This window comes from Austrofundulus limnaeus, unplaced genomic scaffold, assembly GCF_001266775.1.
Source record: "Austrofundulus limnaeus strain Quisiro unplaced genomic scaffold, Austrofundulus_limnaeus-1.0 Scaffold14, whole genome shotgun sequence".
Classification (NCBI taxonomy): domain Eukaryota; kingdom Metazoa; phylum Chordata; class Actinopteri; order Cyprinodontiformes; family Rivulidae; genus Austrofundulus; species Austrofundulus limnaeus.
The window spans coordinates 3,331,358-3,348,072 of NW_013952416.1; the positions used below are offsets into that span (position 1 = coordinate 3,331,358).

Below are 16,715 nucleotides of genomic sequence, written 5' to 3' on the forward strand. Positions count from 1 at the left end.
CACACACACACACACACACACACACACACACACACACACACACACACACACACACACGTCGAGTAAATTCTCCTCAGAAGCTGTGAGTTTCTCCCCAGGTATGCTAGCCAATCATTGATTATTTACACTATGCAGCCCTAACTTTACAACACTTACTATAGCTTTGACCAGACAGGTTATAGACAAAGACATCTGGGGGTGTTCAGGGGTAGCAGGATGTTAAGAGGGGGAAAAAAAAGCTCCTTTGGGACTTGTAGGTTGAGGGGGTGGAGTTTCTGTGAAATGGGCTTGGTTCTCCTAAACGCCATCAGATGTCATRAAATTTTAATCTGGAGGGCTCACAGTGTAAGATCCTTACATCAGTTCTACGCAGATTTAAAAAAAAKCCCTAATTTCTGTCAGTCTGTGGAAGCTACTGTTGGGTAAAGCTGTCATAATTGTGGGGTTTATTTTTCTGCAAACTAGGTGGCAAATGTCAAAGTAACTTCAATGTGAGTACCAGAATACAAGTTTTCATGCAGAACATCACATTTTGTTGATTAGTTTTACATTTAAATGGCCTATTTAAATAAATTTGTCCTAGCTATTTTTTAAACAATTCAATCTTTGTTAAATCAGTCATTTTCTCGAGTGTTATTTTCAATATTATTTGGTAAAAAGGAATGAAACAATTCAGAAAAAACAATAAACAAAACTGACATCTGCAAAAACAATTGTTAAAAATCTGACTCCAGTATTAATGCAGATACAATCCTCTTCTGCTTTTAAAAAAAATCTAATTAAGGTGAAAGGTTTTGTTGAAAAAAAAACAAACAAAAAAATTTACTTGGTCCTTAAGTGGATTTGTGAATAATTAATTTATTTCAGTATTTTTTTATGCTGGGAAAACAAGATTTATTTTATTTTTCCTCAAGCTACTACATCAAAAAAAAAAAAAAGAAACAGTGAATAAATTTTTCTTACAGACCATTTAAACTGAAACAAACTGCTTCAGAATAGGTCACGACTTAAGCATAATGTTCCTTTGATAGTGTAGGCAAGTTTAAATTGAGATACAGTAGCTTCACGATATCAAAAAGTCTTACTTCAACATATTGCTGAATACATTATTTTTCTCTTCATAGTACAACCCTCAGGTCTTTTTCTGCACAAAAACAAAACATTTCAAACAGTTTCTGGACTCGCTCAGAAAATTTCTTCTAACATTTGCTGTGAAGCTCCACCCACCAGTCTCCCATCCTTTACAGAGAACACATGATCTAAACTTGGCTTCCTGAGACTGAGAGATGGTGCTCTTCAAAGTTAAAGCAGAAATACCTATAGTGCTTATTATGATAGCAGTATACCTAATAACACATAAAAAAACATATATGTTCAAGTTAAAAATGTAGTTTTATCAAAGCAAGTGATAAAAAACGGGAATCAAAAGAAGTAAATGTTTGAAGAAAGTGTAATTTGTTTTGGATATCATGGTTACAAATACATTTAAACAGTACAAATAATATGTAATTAGATCCAGGGGATAAAATAGTTGGTTTATTAGTTCTCATAAAARGAAAAAAAGGCAAACTGGATAATCTTTCATTTGTAAATAACTGCAATTATATTAGTCTTCAGTGAATTGTTTTAATCAATATCAAAATATATTCCCAATGCCACACATTGTGTTTACACTTTTTTTACATAATCTGTAAAATTGTGGAATCTGCACCATCATATTCATAATTTAAGATTTTCTGTTCAAGTCTTTTATTCAATTGAAAGAGTTTATTTTGGGATTTTTGTTAAGATAAAGCCCAACTTAACTTTCAGTACATAAGCTGCTTTTGTTGTACCCCCACAGGCTCCAGCTACTTTTGGCTAGCCTCATTYAACCTGCACTGGGTAGCTGTGGAATGTTGCTTTTAGTAGATGAGAGTGATTTTAAAAAATGTAAGGTTCCACAAATAAAACTCCTATCCATCTCACTGCTGTAGATACCTCAGGTTGTCTGGCTCCATCACAGCAGTCAGTCTGTAGACGATGACCAACCGGCTTGAAATGTGCAATATATTATTCTTCTCTGTCATTTATGATCACTACATTACAACTGTGTAGAAAATCAATATGCAATCAAATAAATTGTCCAGTTTTCTGATTAACACAAATGAAAATGACATTAACACATTGACGTGTTTGTTGTGATGAGACCACAAAACGTCAGAAAAAACACYAAAACATTTCCCTCCGTGGAGTCAAGGCACAAACTGCTAATTCAATTTCTTTTAAACCGCCATGTTTTGCAACATTAATCAAAGTAATAGAGAACGTCAGAATGACAGATCTAAAAATTGCGGCGAAGAAAAACAAAACAATTACACATCTGTGACCATTTATTCCCCCCGCCCCCCCACTTCTGATAATTTCTTGCTGCACTTTCGCTTGAACCGCAGGGACCAATGCGAGAAAACAGTTTGAAAGTGTCTTCCCGAGAGTGTGACATTACTCCAGAAATAATAAGCCTGAATTGGAAACATGGCCTGTCAATTAATTGCTTGTTTATTTTAATATAATCCGTGATAGGCAATATTCTGAAGTGCAACGCTTCAGCAGATAGGGAGATATTAAGAAACAGGCCACGGCACATACTCATATAACTTAGCTCATGTTATGATTCATGTTCAAGTCTTTTACCACACACATACACACATTCACAAATGCCAATAAAAACAACACTGACTGTTTTACATAATATGATTTTCACCAGCGTAATGAGGTAATTAGACATTTTTTTACCTCTTTCTTTGTGTAATGATCTCATGCTTGATCGCTAATAAAGCTAGCATGATTCTCTGCTGGWATGCAAATGACTCTTTGGGCGTCCTTAAAAAAATACTTCACCCGATGAACTTTCCGTCTGGTTATATGGTTTATGTTGCAGCACAATATGAAAGATTAATGTAAACAGTCAAACAAGGGATCTCTCTCCAGACTGTAGAAGCACAACACAGTTGCTGTACGGAGACGAGTTAGTGACCTTTGTGTGGTGGCTGCAGAAATTATCATACTTCCTTGTTTACATAAGAGACCAAATAGATAATGAATAAATGAATAAATTGAGTTACTGACTTGATCGATGAGATAACCCAGACTGTCCTAACGAAACAAGATAAACATTTGGGAACAGCCTACATACTTCCCATTCAATTTAGGTTTTATTTATCATCCCCAGTTACAACAAAAGTCATATCTGTTCACTTGACCRAGTGAGGTCAAGACCCCACTATATTCAAAACAAAACAGCCAACAATTCCCCTTCGAGCTAACAGTTGGTGACAGAGTCTTGTTGACTTATTTGTGAGGCCATCTTGTCACATTTGCTCAACCTCAAGGTGAAGTGTTAGTGTACACAAGTTGCTAAAGTGCCGTTTCACTGTTTCTTCTGGAAGATAAATATACAATTCAATCAGCTACGTGTTTGGCATCCAACCTACAAAGCAAAGGCTTTCAAGCTTTGCAAAAGGGCAAAGTTTATACGGCTGTCCGTTTTACTTGACTGAAATGAATCAGGAACGGTACTAATAATGATAAAAGCCTCCAGAACGACAGGGGCAAAAAAAATACACGTTTTAAACTGTAACTTATGTTGRTTTTAAACCTAAAGTCAAGACAGGATGATAGGAGGTGAAACAAACAAATAGCTCAATCTGCACATGCCAAACAAATGTTTTTGTCTGACAAGTAAAACGCATGCAGAAGTGTTGTCAGCTGTTCTTTAGCATTATGAGCCTTACCTCTGGGAGAAAATGTCCCTGTAGGGGCTGCCGTGCTGCATGGCGATGCCATATCCACGGTCTGGTGCGTTGTTGCTTACAGTGTAGAAGGAACAATCCTCGTCATTGTTGGCGACGTACTCCAGCACTGCTGCATCCCACACAAAGCCAAACCGGCCATATTTCACCTTAAACGATAGAAAAAAATGATTGAATTAAAACTGAATATATGACTGCAATGTTCAGATGTGTGATTCTTTACTTCAACACCTTCTCCTTTTAMTTATTAGTGTTTTTGTGAGGATCGTAAATACTATTACAGGGGGGTTATTGTGCCAAATTGTTTTTTTTTAGCTTTATATCATGTTATAATGTCCCTCATCAACAACAACCCCAGAGTGTTGCTTTGACTCATTCATGCATGTTTAAGAAATCCTTGAATCTCCTGTAGTAGCCTTTTGGAGCTGCCTAAACTAATTTCAAGCTTTTTATTTGCTGAATCAAGGCTGAACATGTAAAATAAGGGAKATCTCCAAAGACTAATTTGTCCCAGATTTCATGAGCACATTCTATCAGCAAGTTTTCAGCCAAGAAAGTAATATTAGACCAAMATTACACTTATCATCTGCTGCGGTACGTTTCACAGCACAGCAATTTTACTGTTCAATATTCGTCCTTCTGTAGACATACAACCCAAATAACCATTTTTGCCCATTTGTTGCACCCTTTGTCGTTGTTTTTTTTATTTTATTTTATTCTATTTTTGGATGTGGTTTACACTTTCATTCAGGATAAATGGGCTTCTTCTCTTTGTGTGTGGTCAGACTGTGGGTGTGCATGAAGTGTGAGATTTCAGCTTATCCCCACGAAGAAGCAAAAGAAGCTCAAGGTGAGAATCACAGCTTGGCTGATGCAACTTGCCAGTTGTTAAAGATTTTAGTCAACGCTCTAAAAGTCTGTATTTTCAGAGGACAATGAAAAAAAAAGAACAGAACAGTCGAAGCTGCAACAGTCTGATCCCAACACMTCACACAAATACCACTAAGTGTACAGCAGACTCACAGCAATACACACTTTTTTTTTCTATTTCAATTTTTTTATAACACTTTATTTTGGTCTGGGTGTGTTATAAATTTTAATGATGCTTTATAAAATTTTCAAACCTCTTTGTCTTTTGTTGTGAATGTGTGTGTGTGTGTGTGTGTGTGTGTGTGTGTGTGTGTGTGTGTGTGTGTGTGTGTGTGTGTGTGTGTGTGTGNGTGTGTGTGTGTGTGTGTGTGTGTGTGTGTGTGTGTGTGTGTCTTACCTCATTTGGCCTATACATGATGACTAATGTCTATGAGCTGACAAGATCAGGTAATTTTACAGCCTTTAGCCTGCTACTGTGTGTGTGTATGTGTGTGTTTGAGAATGTGTGTGCATGTGTGTATTCAGTATTTTACTGCAGGGTGTCAGAATGGCTTATTCTGCTCTTTACAACCTTCAAAAGAGAGGGAAGAACACTGATATTACTTTGAAGAATAATTTTATGGCTTTTCGTTATTGCTTTTGAACTGAAAAGATTAATGGCTTTGTACCACATAAATTAGTAAGAAAAATCTGTTTCAATTGCTTACGTTTGAACATTAAGAATACTTTACTCACTAAATCGGAGTGGAAATGGCTTAAATGAAATATTATGTGCAATATGTATGCTGTGACTTCAGAGGTCAGAAACAAAGCTCTCATCATCTCATGCATATTGTCGTTATCGTTTGAGAGAATATTCTGAAATCCAGAGACGAAAATCTTTTACTATTCTTTATTTAAATAACAGGATTTTGCTTTGATAAAACAGCACAAATCCAGCTCATAGATGGACAAACACAAAATCCACTTTTTATGTAATAAACAGTTCATACTTGGCCATCTTAGATAGAAAATTTCTGTTATTAAATAAAAATACGAAAGCAGTCCATTTTGTTCAATCAAGCAGTCACAATGCAGTGCCAAAAATAATACCCAATTTGGAACTTTTTTTTTTTGCTTCCAGAAGTACCTAGAAACAATATGTTTTCCCTTTATTCTAAATCTGTGGGAGGTTAACAGTTCAATCTACAGGTAGATACAGCAGGTTCAATAGATGCCAGAATTGTTAAATAAATAAATATGTGCTGCTTTGAACAAAGGTCATGTAACTGGTGCTGTATATATTGATTTTCGTAAAGCGTTTGACAAAGTTGATTATTATACTCTCTTACAAAAGTTGATTTCTTTTCGACTTTCATCATCTGCAACACAAATGTTTTCCTCTTATTTGACTGATAGGTGTCAGGTTGTGAAACATGGAAGCTCTGTGTCCGGGTCTCTGCCCTGTTCCGTGGAAGTTCCGCAGGGTAGCATACTGGGCCCATTGCTTTTCCTATTATACATATATGACCTTCCAAAAATATTGAAGTATTCAAATATCTTAACGTATGCTGATGATACTGTTCTTTTTTGTCTGATTTCAATATTGAATCTATTAATAGTCAYTTACAAGCAGACCTTCAGACATTTCATGGTTGGCTTCAAGATAACCTTTTGTCAATTAATGTTAAAAAAAACTGTGTGCATGTATTTTTCCTCACCCAGGAGACATTTCAATATAACAAATCAACTCACTTTTTTAAACAAACCCCTTGATATTGTCACTACCTACAAATATCTTGGAAWTACTTTGGATTCTCATTCGACTTATCGTGATCATGTACAAGTCTTAACCACTAAGTTGAAACAGAAATTATACGTTTATTCAAAAATTAGATCCAATCTGACATCTTCTGTTTCAAATATCTATCTTCATGCCATTATACTCTCAACCATGTCYTACTGTTTACCTGTTTGGTCTCTTACAACAAATCAAATCTTAGAACCCATAGTTAGGCTCTACYACAGGGCCTACAAAATTCATAATAAACTTCCTGGTTGGACTCATCACTGTACAGTTCTTTCATTATCTGATGCCTTGACTTTTCAGAATTATGTTTTGTATAGTGGTATTAATTTATATTTTCAGATCTTCCAAGGTGCCAATTATGGAACTCTCTGTGCATTGCTGCCCAAATCAAATTCTGGAAGTGGTCATTCAACTAGATCTGTTACAAAAGGACAACTGATATTACCAACTTTTAAAAACTGTTACGGCCAGAGGTATTTCTTCTATGTTTATACTAAAGCATGGAATGACATTCCTCAAAACATAAAGTCCATTTKAAAACTACAGCCCTTTAAGAAGAATCTTGTCTGCCATCTGCTGGACACTTTTTGTTCTGCTCATATTTAGACGTCCTATTTTGCAAATGCTGCCTTCCTGAAATTTGGTATGCTTGTTTGTCTTTGTGTCTATGGTGTATAATGATGTGATTGTGATGCTGTAATTCTGAGTGTTTTATGTGCTGCAGAACAGAAACCTGCTGTAAAACAGCAATTATGGTGAGTCAGGCTTGATTTTTAATAATCTTTTCCTATTAAATAGATAAATCAAATCAAATCAATACAAAACATCTCACTTCACTCCATCTTTGGCTCAAATGAACAGATTACTGCTGATATTTATTGTAAGACTGATATTAAAAATGTATTTTTTATATTCTTTATACAGTATATTGGGTCTACAGGATCTTACTGAAGGACTGTTTTATTGTTTTTTTAAAATAACCAAAGTCACAATTTAGCTTCTACTTTAATGATTTTATTCGTGTAGTGGTGCAAACTGCTAATGGACTTCTTCATTTTGTCCTTAAATGCACAAAAAATCCTGGTCCATTATTAGAAAGTTTATTTTTAATTAAAACGCTCATTTTCTGTTCTTATTTTGCTGCTCTTATATTTATGTGAAGGTCGTTTATTAACATTGATCAAGGGAAGCTTTTGTAATATTTTTGGATTTTCACTTGTGTCAGTGTGAGCTGGATGATCAAGTGTTGTTTTCACTGTTGCAATGTGATTCAGGTTTTATACATTTAGATCATACACAATGAATTTGGTATTAATTACTCTTTAACACTTCTGTACAATCCAAAAAGCACAACTTCTGCAAATGATATACTGTATGTGGTATTTAAATTAAATTGTGTTGGCTTCACTTGAACATCAYCTTTCTTCTCATTGCGGTGATAAAATAACACCTGGAATGTGAATCAAAGCAATGTCCACATGAAAAGGAATTATCTGTATGCTGACAATGATTCTGCATCCTGGTGAGGAAAATGCAATCATATTTCATAAACTGAGTGAGTCTAAATGTAAAAATGAGAACAGATTTGATGCACTGGAATAGCTAATCTACATGCAAAGCACAACTTCAATATTGGCTCCACTTTGATTAATTGCTGAAGATAATATTCATAAATAGGGTGGTACCATAAAAAGTGATGTGTTGAAAATTGGCTTGCCTCTGTGGCGCAGTGAATGAACAAATACTTTGCTCTTATCTTCCTTTATTTTTTCTTAATTTGTTTGTGTCTTACACTCATAGGACATATCACTAAGCCAAACCTAAAAAAAATAATAAATAAAATAAAGAAGCAGAGCATGTGTGAAGAGAGGAAAACAATGTATACCCATAAAGGAAAAATGAAAAACAAAACAAAACGTATAAGGTCATTGGCAAACAAGGCACATAACCTCTCTACCTCTCTATTGGCAAGAACCGAGAAAGATTATGTTTACAAGGCAGCATTTTATACTTTGGAGTAATGCAGTGGGCTAAATTCCAATAAAGGGTAATTTTTTCAAAAATGTTTCTGCATCTTTAACACCTTGGGATTTAATCTCCATGTTTCATGTTTAAAGTAATATCCCTGACAAAGTGTTACAGAGAGTAAGGGAATAAGACATATAATTTAATCCCAAAAAATTTTTCAGTCTGTTGTCAAAAATACAGGACCTCATTTTTACACTATCAGTAACATGAAATATAAATAGTGATGCATACATTTAATTAAAAATGCACATTTATAATAAGTCTTATTGATATTTCAAAAAATCATGTTCAGTTCAATTCAAATAAATTATTAATTTCATTAAAAAATACTATATACAATAATAAAAAATAAACCAAAACCAAAAAAAATAAATAAATAAAAATACAAATCAAAATAAAATGAAAGGTAGCAGAAGAAGAATAAATCTTATTTTGTCTGCCCATTTTCAACCCGGAATATATTCAAATGAAACATAATTTCCAAAACAAGTAATACTGTATGTAATTCATATGGATGTGATTTAAAAAAAACAAAGTGGATTGTGTTACATTTAATAAGAGTCTTAATGTTAACTATGCTAATTCAAATTTTCCCCAATAAAGAACAGCACCTGCATAACATAGACTTTGCTTTTACAAATTCATATTGCATCTTTAAGAGTTGACCACATTACTAAACTGCTATGACTACAATCATGCAGTCATAGKATAATTTAATTCAAATGGTTTGAACAATAATCATCATAAGCTGATTTTAAAGGGGGTGGGTGATATGCAGGCGGATGGCAGGTATTTTTGATTTTTGCACCATTCTGTTGTTCAGTTCTCTTAGTTTGTTTCATTGTTTTGTTCTCTCTTCACATCTGCTATTCATTGCTGATTCCCACCTGTTGTTCATTTGTCATTGCCTCCCTCGACATGCTTTCAGCCTGGTTCCTTTTGTCACTGCCAGACCATTGTCATTGTCTCTTCCTAAGTTCCTGCTCTCTGTTCTGCCAAGCCATCTGGATTCTTTTTTATTTCCCAGCCATAGATTATTCTGGCTCTACCAGCTCCAACAGTTGTTTGTGTTTCATCCTCACCCAATGAGTCTATAAAGATRGGTTGTTCTTCACCTATTATCTCCTGTCTGCTTTGAGCCACAGTACGTGCAGAACATTTGCTGTACCTGCGAAATTCAACACCGCATGAAGTGAAGTGAAATGGTAAAGTTCTTAGAGTCAGAGTTTCCTTACAGTTTTATGTTGTATCTCCATGGCAATTTGAGTCAGTGTACCAAGCATGCAGTAATTAGGTGAAACACGGCACAGGTGGGTTAAAACAGCTGAACATGTTTTTAATAGGTTTAAGCTTTTCSAACAGCGTTATACTCGTGAAGTTTTAATTGCACAAAAGTGAAAGTCATTTCGGCTGAAGAAAAATGGCATCTTTTTGTTTGCTTGATGCCTCAACAATCACTGACTTTTAGATGAGAAGCAGAACCCTCACAAACAATGTAGAAGTAACTACTGTATCTTTTTTCCCCAAAACATATTGTTTTGTCATAAAATACAAAACATGCAGCCCTGTGTTAAACAGTAAGGGATGAGAGTGTTTGAAAAAAAAAACTGTTACAAAATGACTAGAAGCACTCGGAGAGTGCAAACCTCCACCAAGACAAACTTCCCCCTTCCTGTAAGAGTTAATGCGCAAAAGCAGAGATGGAAACACATTTGCTGAATAAGTTCTGATGTAGCGAACATTTAAGCAGCAGTATGCACGGAATTCTTCCCGGTGGAGTCCATGTGGAGGAAAAAAAAGTCAGAGTCGTCACCCGATGCTATTCATCATCAAACTGGTGTCGGATTAAGCTCCTAAGTTTTCATCAGTCACATTTCATCTTGTAAAACGTCTGTTTTATCCCCTTGTATGAGTTTGTAATGGTTTGACTCTCTTTATAAAGTGCTTCCTGGCTCCCCCCGTCTCCAAACTTTGAGGCCCGGCAGCTCTTTGTTTACAAGCCAAGTAGAGAGAAACTGTTTTGATTGGTTGTTTTGGAAATGTGGTGTGTTTGAGGAAATGGGAAAAATGGGTTACATGGTGCAGTCACGCACTTCCTGGTCACAAAACGTTCTGTAAATGCACACATTATGGCAAAAAATATTCATCATTAAATCTGGTTTTAACATTACCTTTATAAAGTTTGAAGTCCATGCTGTCCAATCCAGCTCACTGATTTTTACAGAAGCCCTGTGAAAGCATCACAGCTTTGCCGATCTCKGAGTGTTAAAAGAAAAAAAATCCTGTATCTGCATCGTGATCCAGAACATCACCAAAATTTAAAAATGTGTTCCTTGGCCCAGTACCCACATGTGGTAAAAATGTCATGACAATCRGTCCACAAGTTTTTGAGAAATGTTGTCCACAGACGGAATGACAGAGAGACGGACAGACATACGCGACCGAAAATATTACCTCGCCCTTGGCGAAGGTAAATYTAGTGCAAAAGATCAAATACTTCAAAGCAATTAAGTTAATTTAGTTCCAGCTAAAAAAGACCACATACAAATGTGCATGCAGATTTGTGAAAMGCTAAAAGTCATCAGAATGCTCCATAAATTGGTCTAGAAACCAACGGAAACCCAATCTGACAGTGCATGTCTGTAAGAAACTTCAATGAGTAAAGGTAATTAAAGCTCAAGCATTTTTTCCCTTGAKAACCTTGAACAACATATTCACACAGCATCTATCAATAAATATAAGTCATTTTTATTGCTTTTCTTTTTAACAAATGTGAATCCACAGAGATTTGTAATCACTGAATTAAAATCATCTCAGCACCTTCCTTTTTTTGTTTCCTTGAACTGTTTTTCTGTGACTCTCACCACATCATCATGATTCCTTCTACCTGAGGTTGAAAACATAATCAGATCTCTTGCTTTTATTTATTGCTTGTACATCAATTTTAATATGTGTTTGTGACATTGGAGCACATTTGATTAAACTCTAGCAACACTAGACCAAAGGATGGATTTGTATCAGTCCCCATAAACCCTAAATGGGTTACAGATTCTATTACATCATTTTGACATATAATAAATACGTTTAAATGCAACAAGGTGGCCAAACAAACGGTTGAAATTCTGAGTATGTTGAAGAGCACAAGCTGGCAATCAAACCTAAAAGTATGATGGTATTATGGAAACCAAAATGGATGCCATGTTTGCCCAAGTCTTGGTTCACTAGCTGGAATTCCCTTAATAAAAACTATAAAACTTAATGAAAAAAAAATTAAATCTTTACCAAACACAATGAGACAAATATCCACAGTTCAAATGTTACATTAAAATAATTTTTCATGCTTTTCATCATTTATTTTTCTCCTTATACTGTATAAATGAACCTCATATTTTGACATTTAAAGGTTTAAATAATGCACATAAAGTGTATGTTGGGACAAATAAAAGGCAAAATAAATATTTTTTTAAGCCTTGAGTGAATAATTCTCATTTAACACAAAGACCAAAGTTATGTAGGTTTAAACAAAACCCACCAAAACCAAAAACCCATGCGGTAGGCTCATTCATTCTGCTTTTTCCTACACAGTGTCCTCCAAATATTTGACCAGTGGGTGTTTCTGCAGATTTCTGGAAGTTTCTCCATCACATACAAGGTTCAAACATTTTGCTCTCAAAGTCTAGACATGCTCGAACTTCAAAACCAGCCTAAGCTTACTGCAGGGCCTCACTTTCTCTCAATCTGTCTTTCTGCTCTTTTCTCCTCTCTAGTAGAAAGTAAGAGATGCCTTTAAGGGCTCAACATGAAGAAGGAATAGAAGATTCTACATCTTGCTTTAAGTTTTAACTAAATATACCAAAACAGCATATTTCCCCCCATCTCTCATCCATAAATTACATGATAGATTACAAACCTATCTGAAGTGACACAAAAATTTGTTCCAAGTGAAAAGTTAGATTCTTAAACATTCACTTTTTCTTTAGACTTTAAGCATTAGGGCATGTTTTACACATGGGCGGTACTGTCATTTGTTCTTGCAACGAAAATTCTTTTGAAGCTGATGAGGATGAGTTTAGATGAGGTGTCACAACAACATAAGTATATTTTACCAGTTTACTTATGTATAGTTGCAGGGTTCTCAAGTTTTGATCTAAGCTTGGAGTGAGATTTTGAGCTGCATGTTGCCAATTCCTCAGCAAGAACAATCTAAATATGTAAATTAGATGATGGATCAATTAGCAGCTTTTGGGACATTTGTCAATAATTGTGATCTAGGCTGTAGGTAATCAGTGTCAAAGAGAAAATACAAAGTGGGGTGTGTGCATGTCATGAAATGTGTGTCTCACAGTCAGTGTGTGGAGGATCATAATATTAAAACATTCCTCAATCTGATTTTGTTTTCATTTGCAACACAAATGGACTACACAAAACTCTAAGGAAAAGTACCAAAAATTGCCCCAGACCATCCAGCTCTGTGACTTTTAAAATGAGAGGGCAGGATGACAGAGAACGTTAAGCTAATGGAGCTAATGTTAGCTTATTGTTGTTTGGTAGCTCGCTACCTGTATTAAGCAGCTAAACTCATGTAAAAAAAACAAAAACAAACGAAAAAAAAAAAACTTTAGTCACTGCAAATGATTCACATAAAGTTACTCTCAAATGTGTGAAGTAATCCCCTCTGGTCAGTAAACCAATCAATGAGCAGCACTTAGCTGATGTCAAATTGGGCCACGCAGCCTGGCCCGGATACAACTACAAGTCTCAGGGTTCCAGAAATTAGGGTGGAACTGGGCCTTAAGTGCTAATGCAAACACGCTGAACCTAGGTTTGAAGTCAGACCGGTCTTGCAGTGCAAAAAGGCCTAGGGATAATAGCAATAGTTATCATTTTAAACACATTGGGATGCTGTCAAGAGTGACATGAGAGCTCTGGCTTTTTATTCATTCTGATTCTATGTCAGCTGGAGTGATTTATCTGACATCATAAAAGATTATAGTTTAAACATTACATCATTAACTTTTGATATTCACTCCTAAACATCACATCTGGAAGAACCAACTCTCAACTATATTCTTAAAGTCACTCTTTCATAATTCTGAATGTTTTCTTGCATCACTCTCTTTTGACTTGTTTGATTTTGAGATGTGAGACATATACGAACAGGGAAAAAAAAAAGACAACCGTCGAATCAAGTGCTCATACATCTCATGCAATAACGACCAAAGATCTAAAGCTGCTGCCAGTCTCTGAACAGTCTCTTTTTTTCCCACTGATATTATACTGAAAGTTGATTTCTATTTGTGTCCGTGTGGAATTATACACGATATGTACGCTTTTGGTTGCAAAATCAAATGCCTCATTTGCTTTAGAGTTAAGTGGGATTAAATTTGTACCTGCAAATTGTGAAGCTCAACTAGAGCTGAGCGAGGAAAGAACTGACTTCTCACTTGGTTTGCTTTTGTTCCTGTTCGACAACGGTTAGTATAATAACACAGCAAATTAGAGCATTTTGTGCCTGTAGAAAGTGCAGAATTTATGACAGTGGTTAATAAGTGAGAAACATTTGATAATAAAAAAAAAATCTTTTTAACTCAAGTCCTTACAGGCCTACAAGTGGTTTTTGTTTCTCCTTAAGCCAAAGAGTTCTGTCTTTTGGATTGTGTGCTCTTTTTGTTCTCGCAACCCACACTCTCTGCGTTGCCTTTCTTTGGGCTTTATTTGACAAATCAGAGAGCATTACAATGAGAAGCTGCTCCCCAGCCAAAATTTTTTTTTCTCTGTCTCTGCACTCGCTGGCTCCATGTAGATATGTGAAGATCTGAATAAAGATAAGATTAGGTGCAAGGAAATCAATCATAGCAGAGAAGAGAGAGACAGCGCCTCCTCTCTATGCATCATTTGGCATCAATATACATGAGAAAAGTTATTTTAAGACAGGTTGTCTTCTTGTAGGAGGAGAAAACTGTTTAAAAAAGTTTACTTTTGCTTTATGCCCCCACATTCATCGCAGTACTTTTAAGGCAGGCTTATGGATTAGGAGGCAATATACTAAAACCAGTTCAGACTATGTAAATTGGAGGGGTGTAAATTTACACATAAATCATGATCTGGCATGTAGCTTGATTTTGGGTCACAATTAGATGTAGAAAAAATAAAAATGAAAAAAAGTTTGGTTTCGTTTAGACAGAGAATAACCATCCTAGGAAAATACTGAAAGACGAACCTCTTGGAAATAGTAAATGGTCCACATACTGTATATATTTTGTGTTTTTTTTACYTCTTCAGATTCATTCTTCTGTTTACACACACTGCTCAAACACTTCTGTATTATATATTTGACACTCTATGCAGCACTTCTTTGTGCTCATTCATACATGACTAAGCCAACTGGAAGCAGTGTGTATGTGTGTTTTTTCCAAGGACACAACTTCCCTACAACTGGGCCAAAGCTGCGGTTCACGGGGAGGCCTTAAGGCAGTGGTTCCCAACCTGGGGGGTATTCCAGAGAGCACGGTGGGGGCTCATGAACTTGTCTGCTCAGAGTTTCTGAAAAATAAATTTAATGTTCGTATACTATATAGAATTCACCAAAACAAGTTTTAAAGGCACAGTGTGTGGTATTTTGTCAAGTCTTTTAGCCGAAATTGAGATAATCACTAATGACAATGATTAAAAAAACATGTCTAATCATTGCAGACAAAGACCTTGTTTTATTATTTTTACCTTATAAAAAGCTGTTTATAAAGTATCTCCAAGGTTGCGGGTCGCCACACAGGCAGCCGCCATCTTGCACCGCCATCTTGTCTACGAAGGCTCATGAAGGACAAACTGCGGTGGCGGCGTCAAAAACGGTTTTAGTTGTAATACTATAAATATAATATTTGTTGTCTGTCATTGTAGCTGGGATAATTTTCTTATTAAAGCTCAAAATCTTACCACTTGAAACATCACTAGGCCTGAAGTCGCTGGTAGACATCGCGGTTGGAATTATCAAAGGTTTTTGACACCTGAGAGACACCGTAGCAACTCCTTTGCATTTGGAAGCAGGGGTGGGGGTGGGGGGAGGACCAGGGAGGGTGATTCACTAGATGAACCACTAGATGTCGCTGAAAACAACAAATCCTACACACTGTGCCTTCAACAACTAAAACTATAAATCAGTCCTTCTTTTCTCACTTTTTTCTAAATAAAAGTTTCTTATCWATCACTCTATTTTTACTATTTTGATAAAGAGATCAAGGTGCTTCACACAAAAGCTTCCTCCATTATATTTTTGTCGTTAGCAAAAAGGTATTAAAATTACATGTTGGTGATAACTTGCGAGTAACWTTCTCTGTCTGGACTCAGACATCAGATAAGTGACAATTTGATTGGTCATATTAGTCTGCAAAGTGGGCAAACCAGAATTTAGGAGATTAATTGAGCCAACTTATATGAACCAAGTTTGCAAAGTTTACCAGCTTGAAAAACAACTGCAGCACTGTCTCATTATGTTCCCCATTATAAACCTCTTGTGATCTTTTAGTGTCCAACAAATAATAATTTTCTTTTTTTGTCCCCCCACAAAGAAAAACACAGCAGCAACACTCATTCTGAAATGATGAAAGCCCAGCACCCACACAGCACTATTTCCTCATGAGGCCTTATGTCCAACTGCTTGCTCTAGTGGCACCAGTCATTTCAGTCCCTGGAGACACGATATGACAACTTCTTCACTCCCTTTCCTCTCTTTGTTTTCTCAGTTGTTTAATTACCAATGGCTGTCATTAGTTGTCTTCTTCTCTTCAAGAAGGAGGACTGAAAAAAAAAACCCAGCAAAATTAATCGCCTATTGCCTCGCTCTATGCAAATCTTTTCTCAGACCCCGTTACACCGATGAGAGATGCGATATTGAAAGAGAGAAGTAATTGGAGACAGATGTTGGAGAGATGGATCATCCGAGACGGATCAGTGAGCCAAAACTAAGATGCCACCCTTAGTAGGATCTGGCAGAAAAAAAATTATTTCTTTCTGTTGGCTTTTCATCTTATCCTTGCTCTATTGTATTTTTCGTAATGGAGTGTGATGTTTCATTTGTTTGCTTTTGAAAAGTATGAATTATTCCTTTTTATTGGCTTTGTACAGTTTTTGTTACTTAGTTTTTTAAAGGGATCCACGATTAGTTGTAACATTAAACTTTATTTGATAAACATTTATTTAACTGTAAAATAAAGACTGTAAAAATACTGTAGGCTTTTTAG

At 35.8% G+C, this 16,715-nt stretch overlaps 1 protein-coding gene across 1 annotated transcript in view; it reads right to left on the minus strand.

Moving 5' to 3' along the window:
* Window positions 1-16,715, minus strand: part of grid2 (glutamate receptor, ionotropic, delta 2) — a gene marked incomplete in the record, with an annotated part of 448,996 nt that overhangs the window by 39,591 nt on the left and 392,690 nt on the right. The window contains 1 exon segment of the mRNA XM_014002727.1: window positions 3,774-3,940. Coding sequence (XP_013858181.1) covers window positions 3,774-3,940 — 167 coding nt within the window.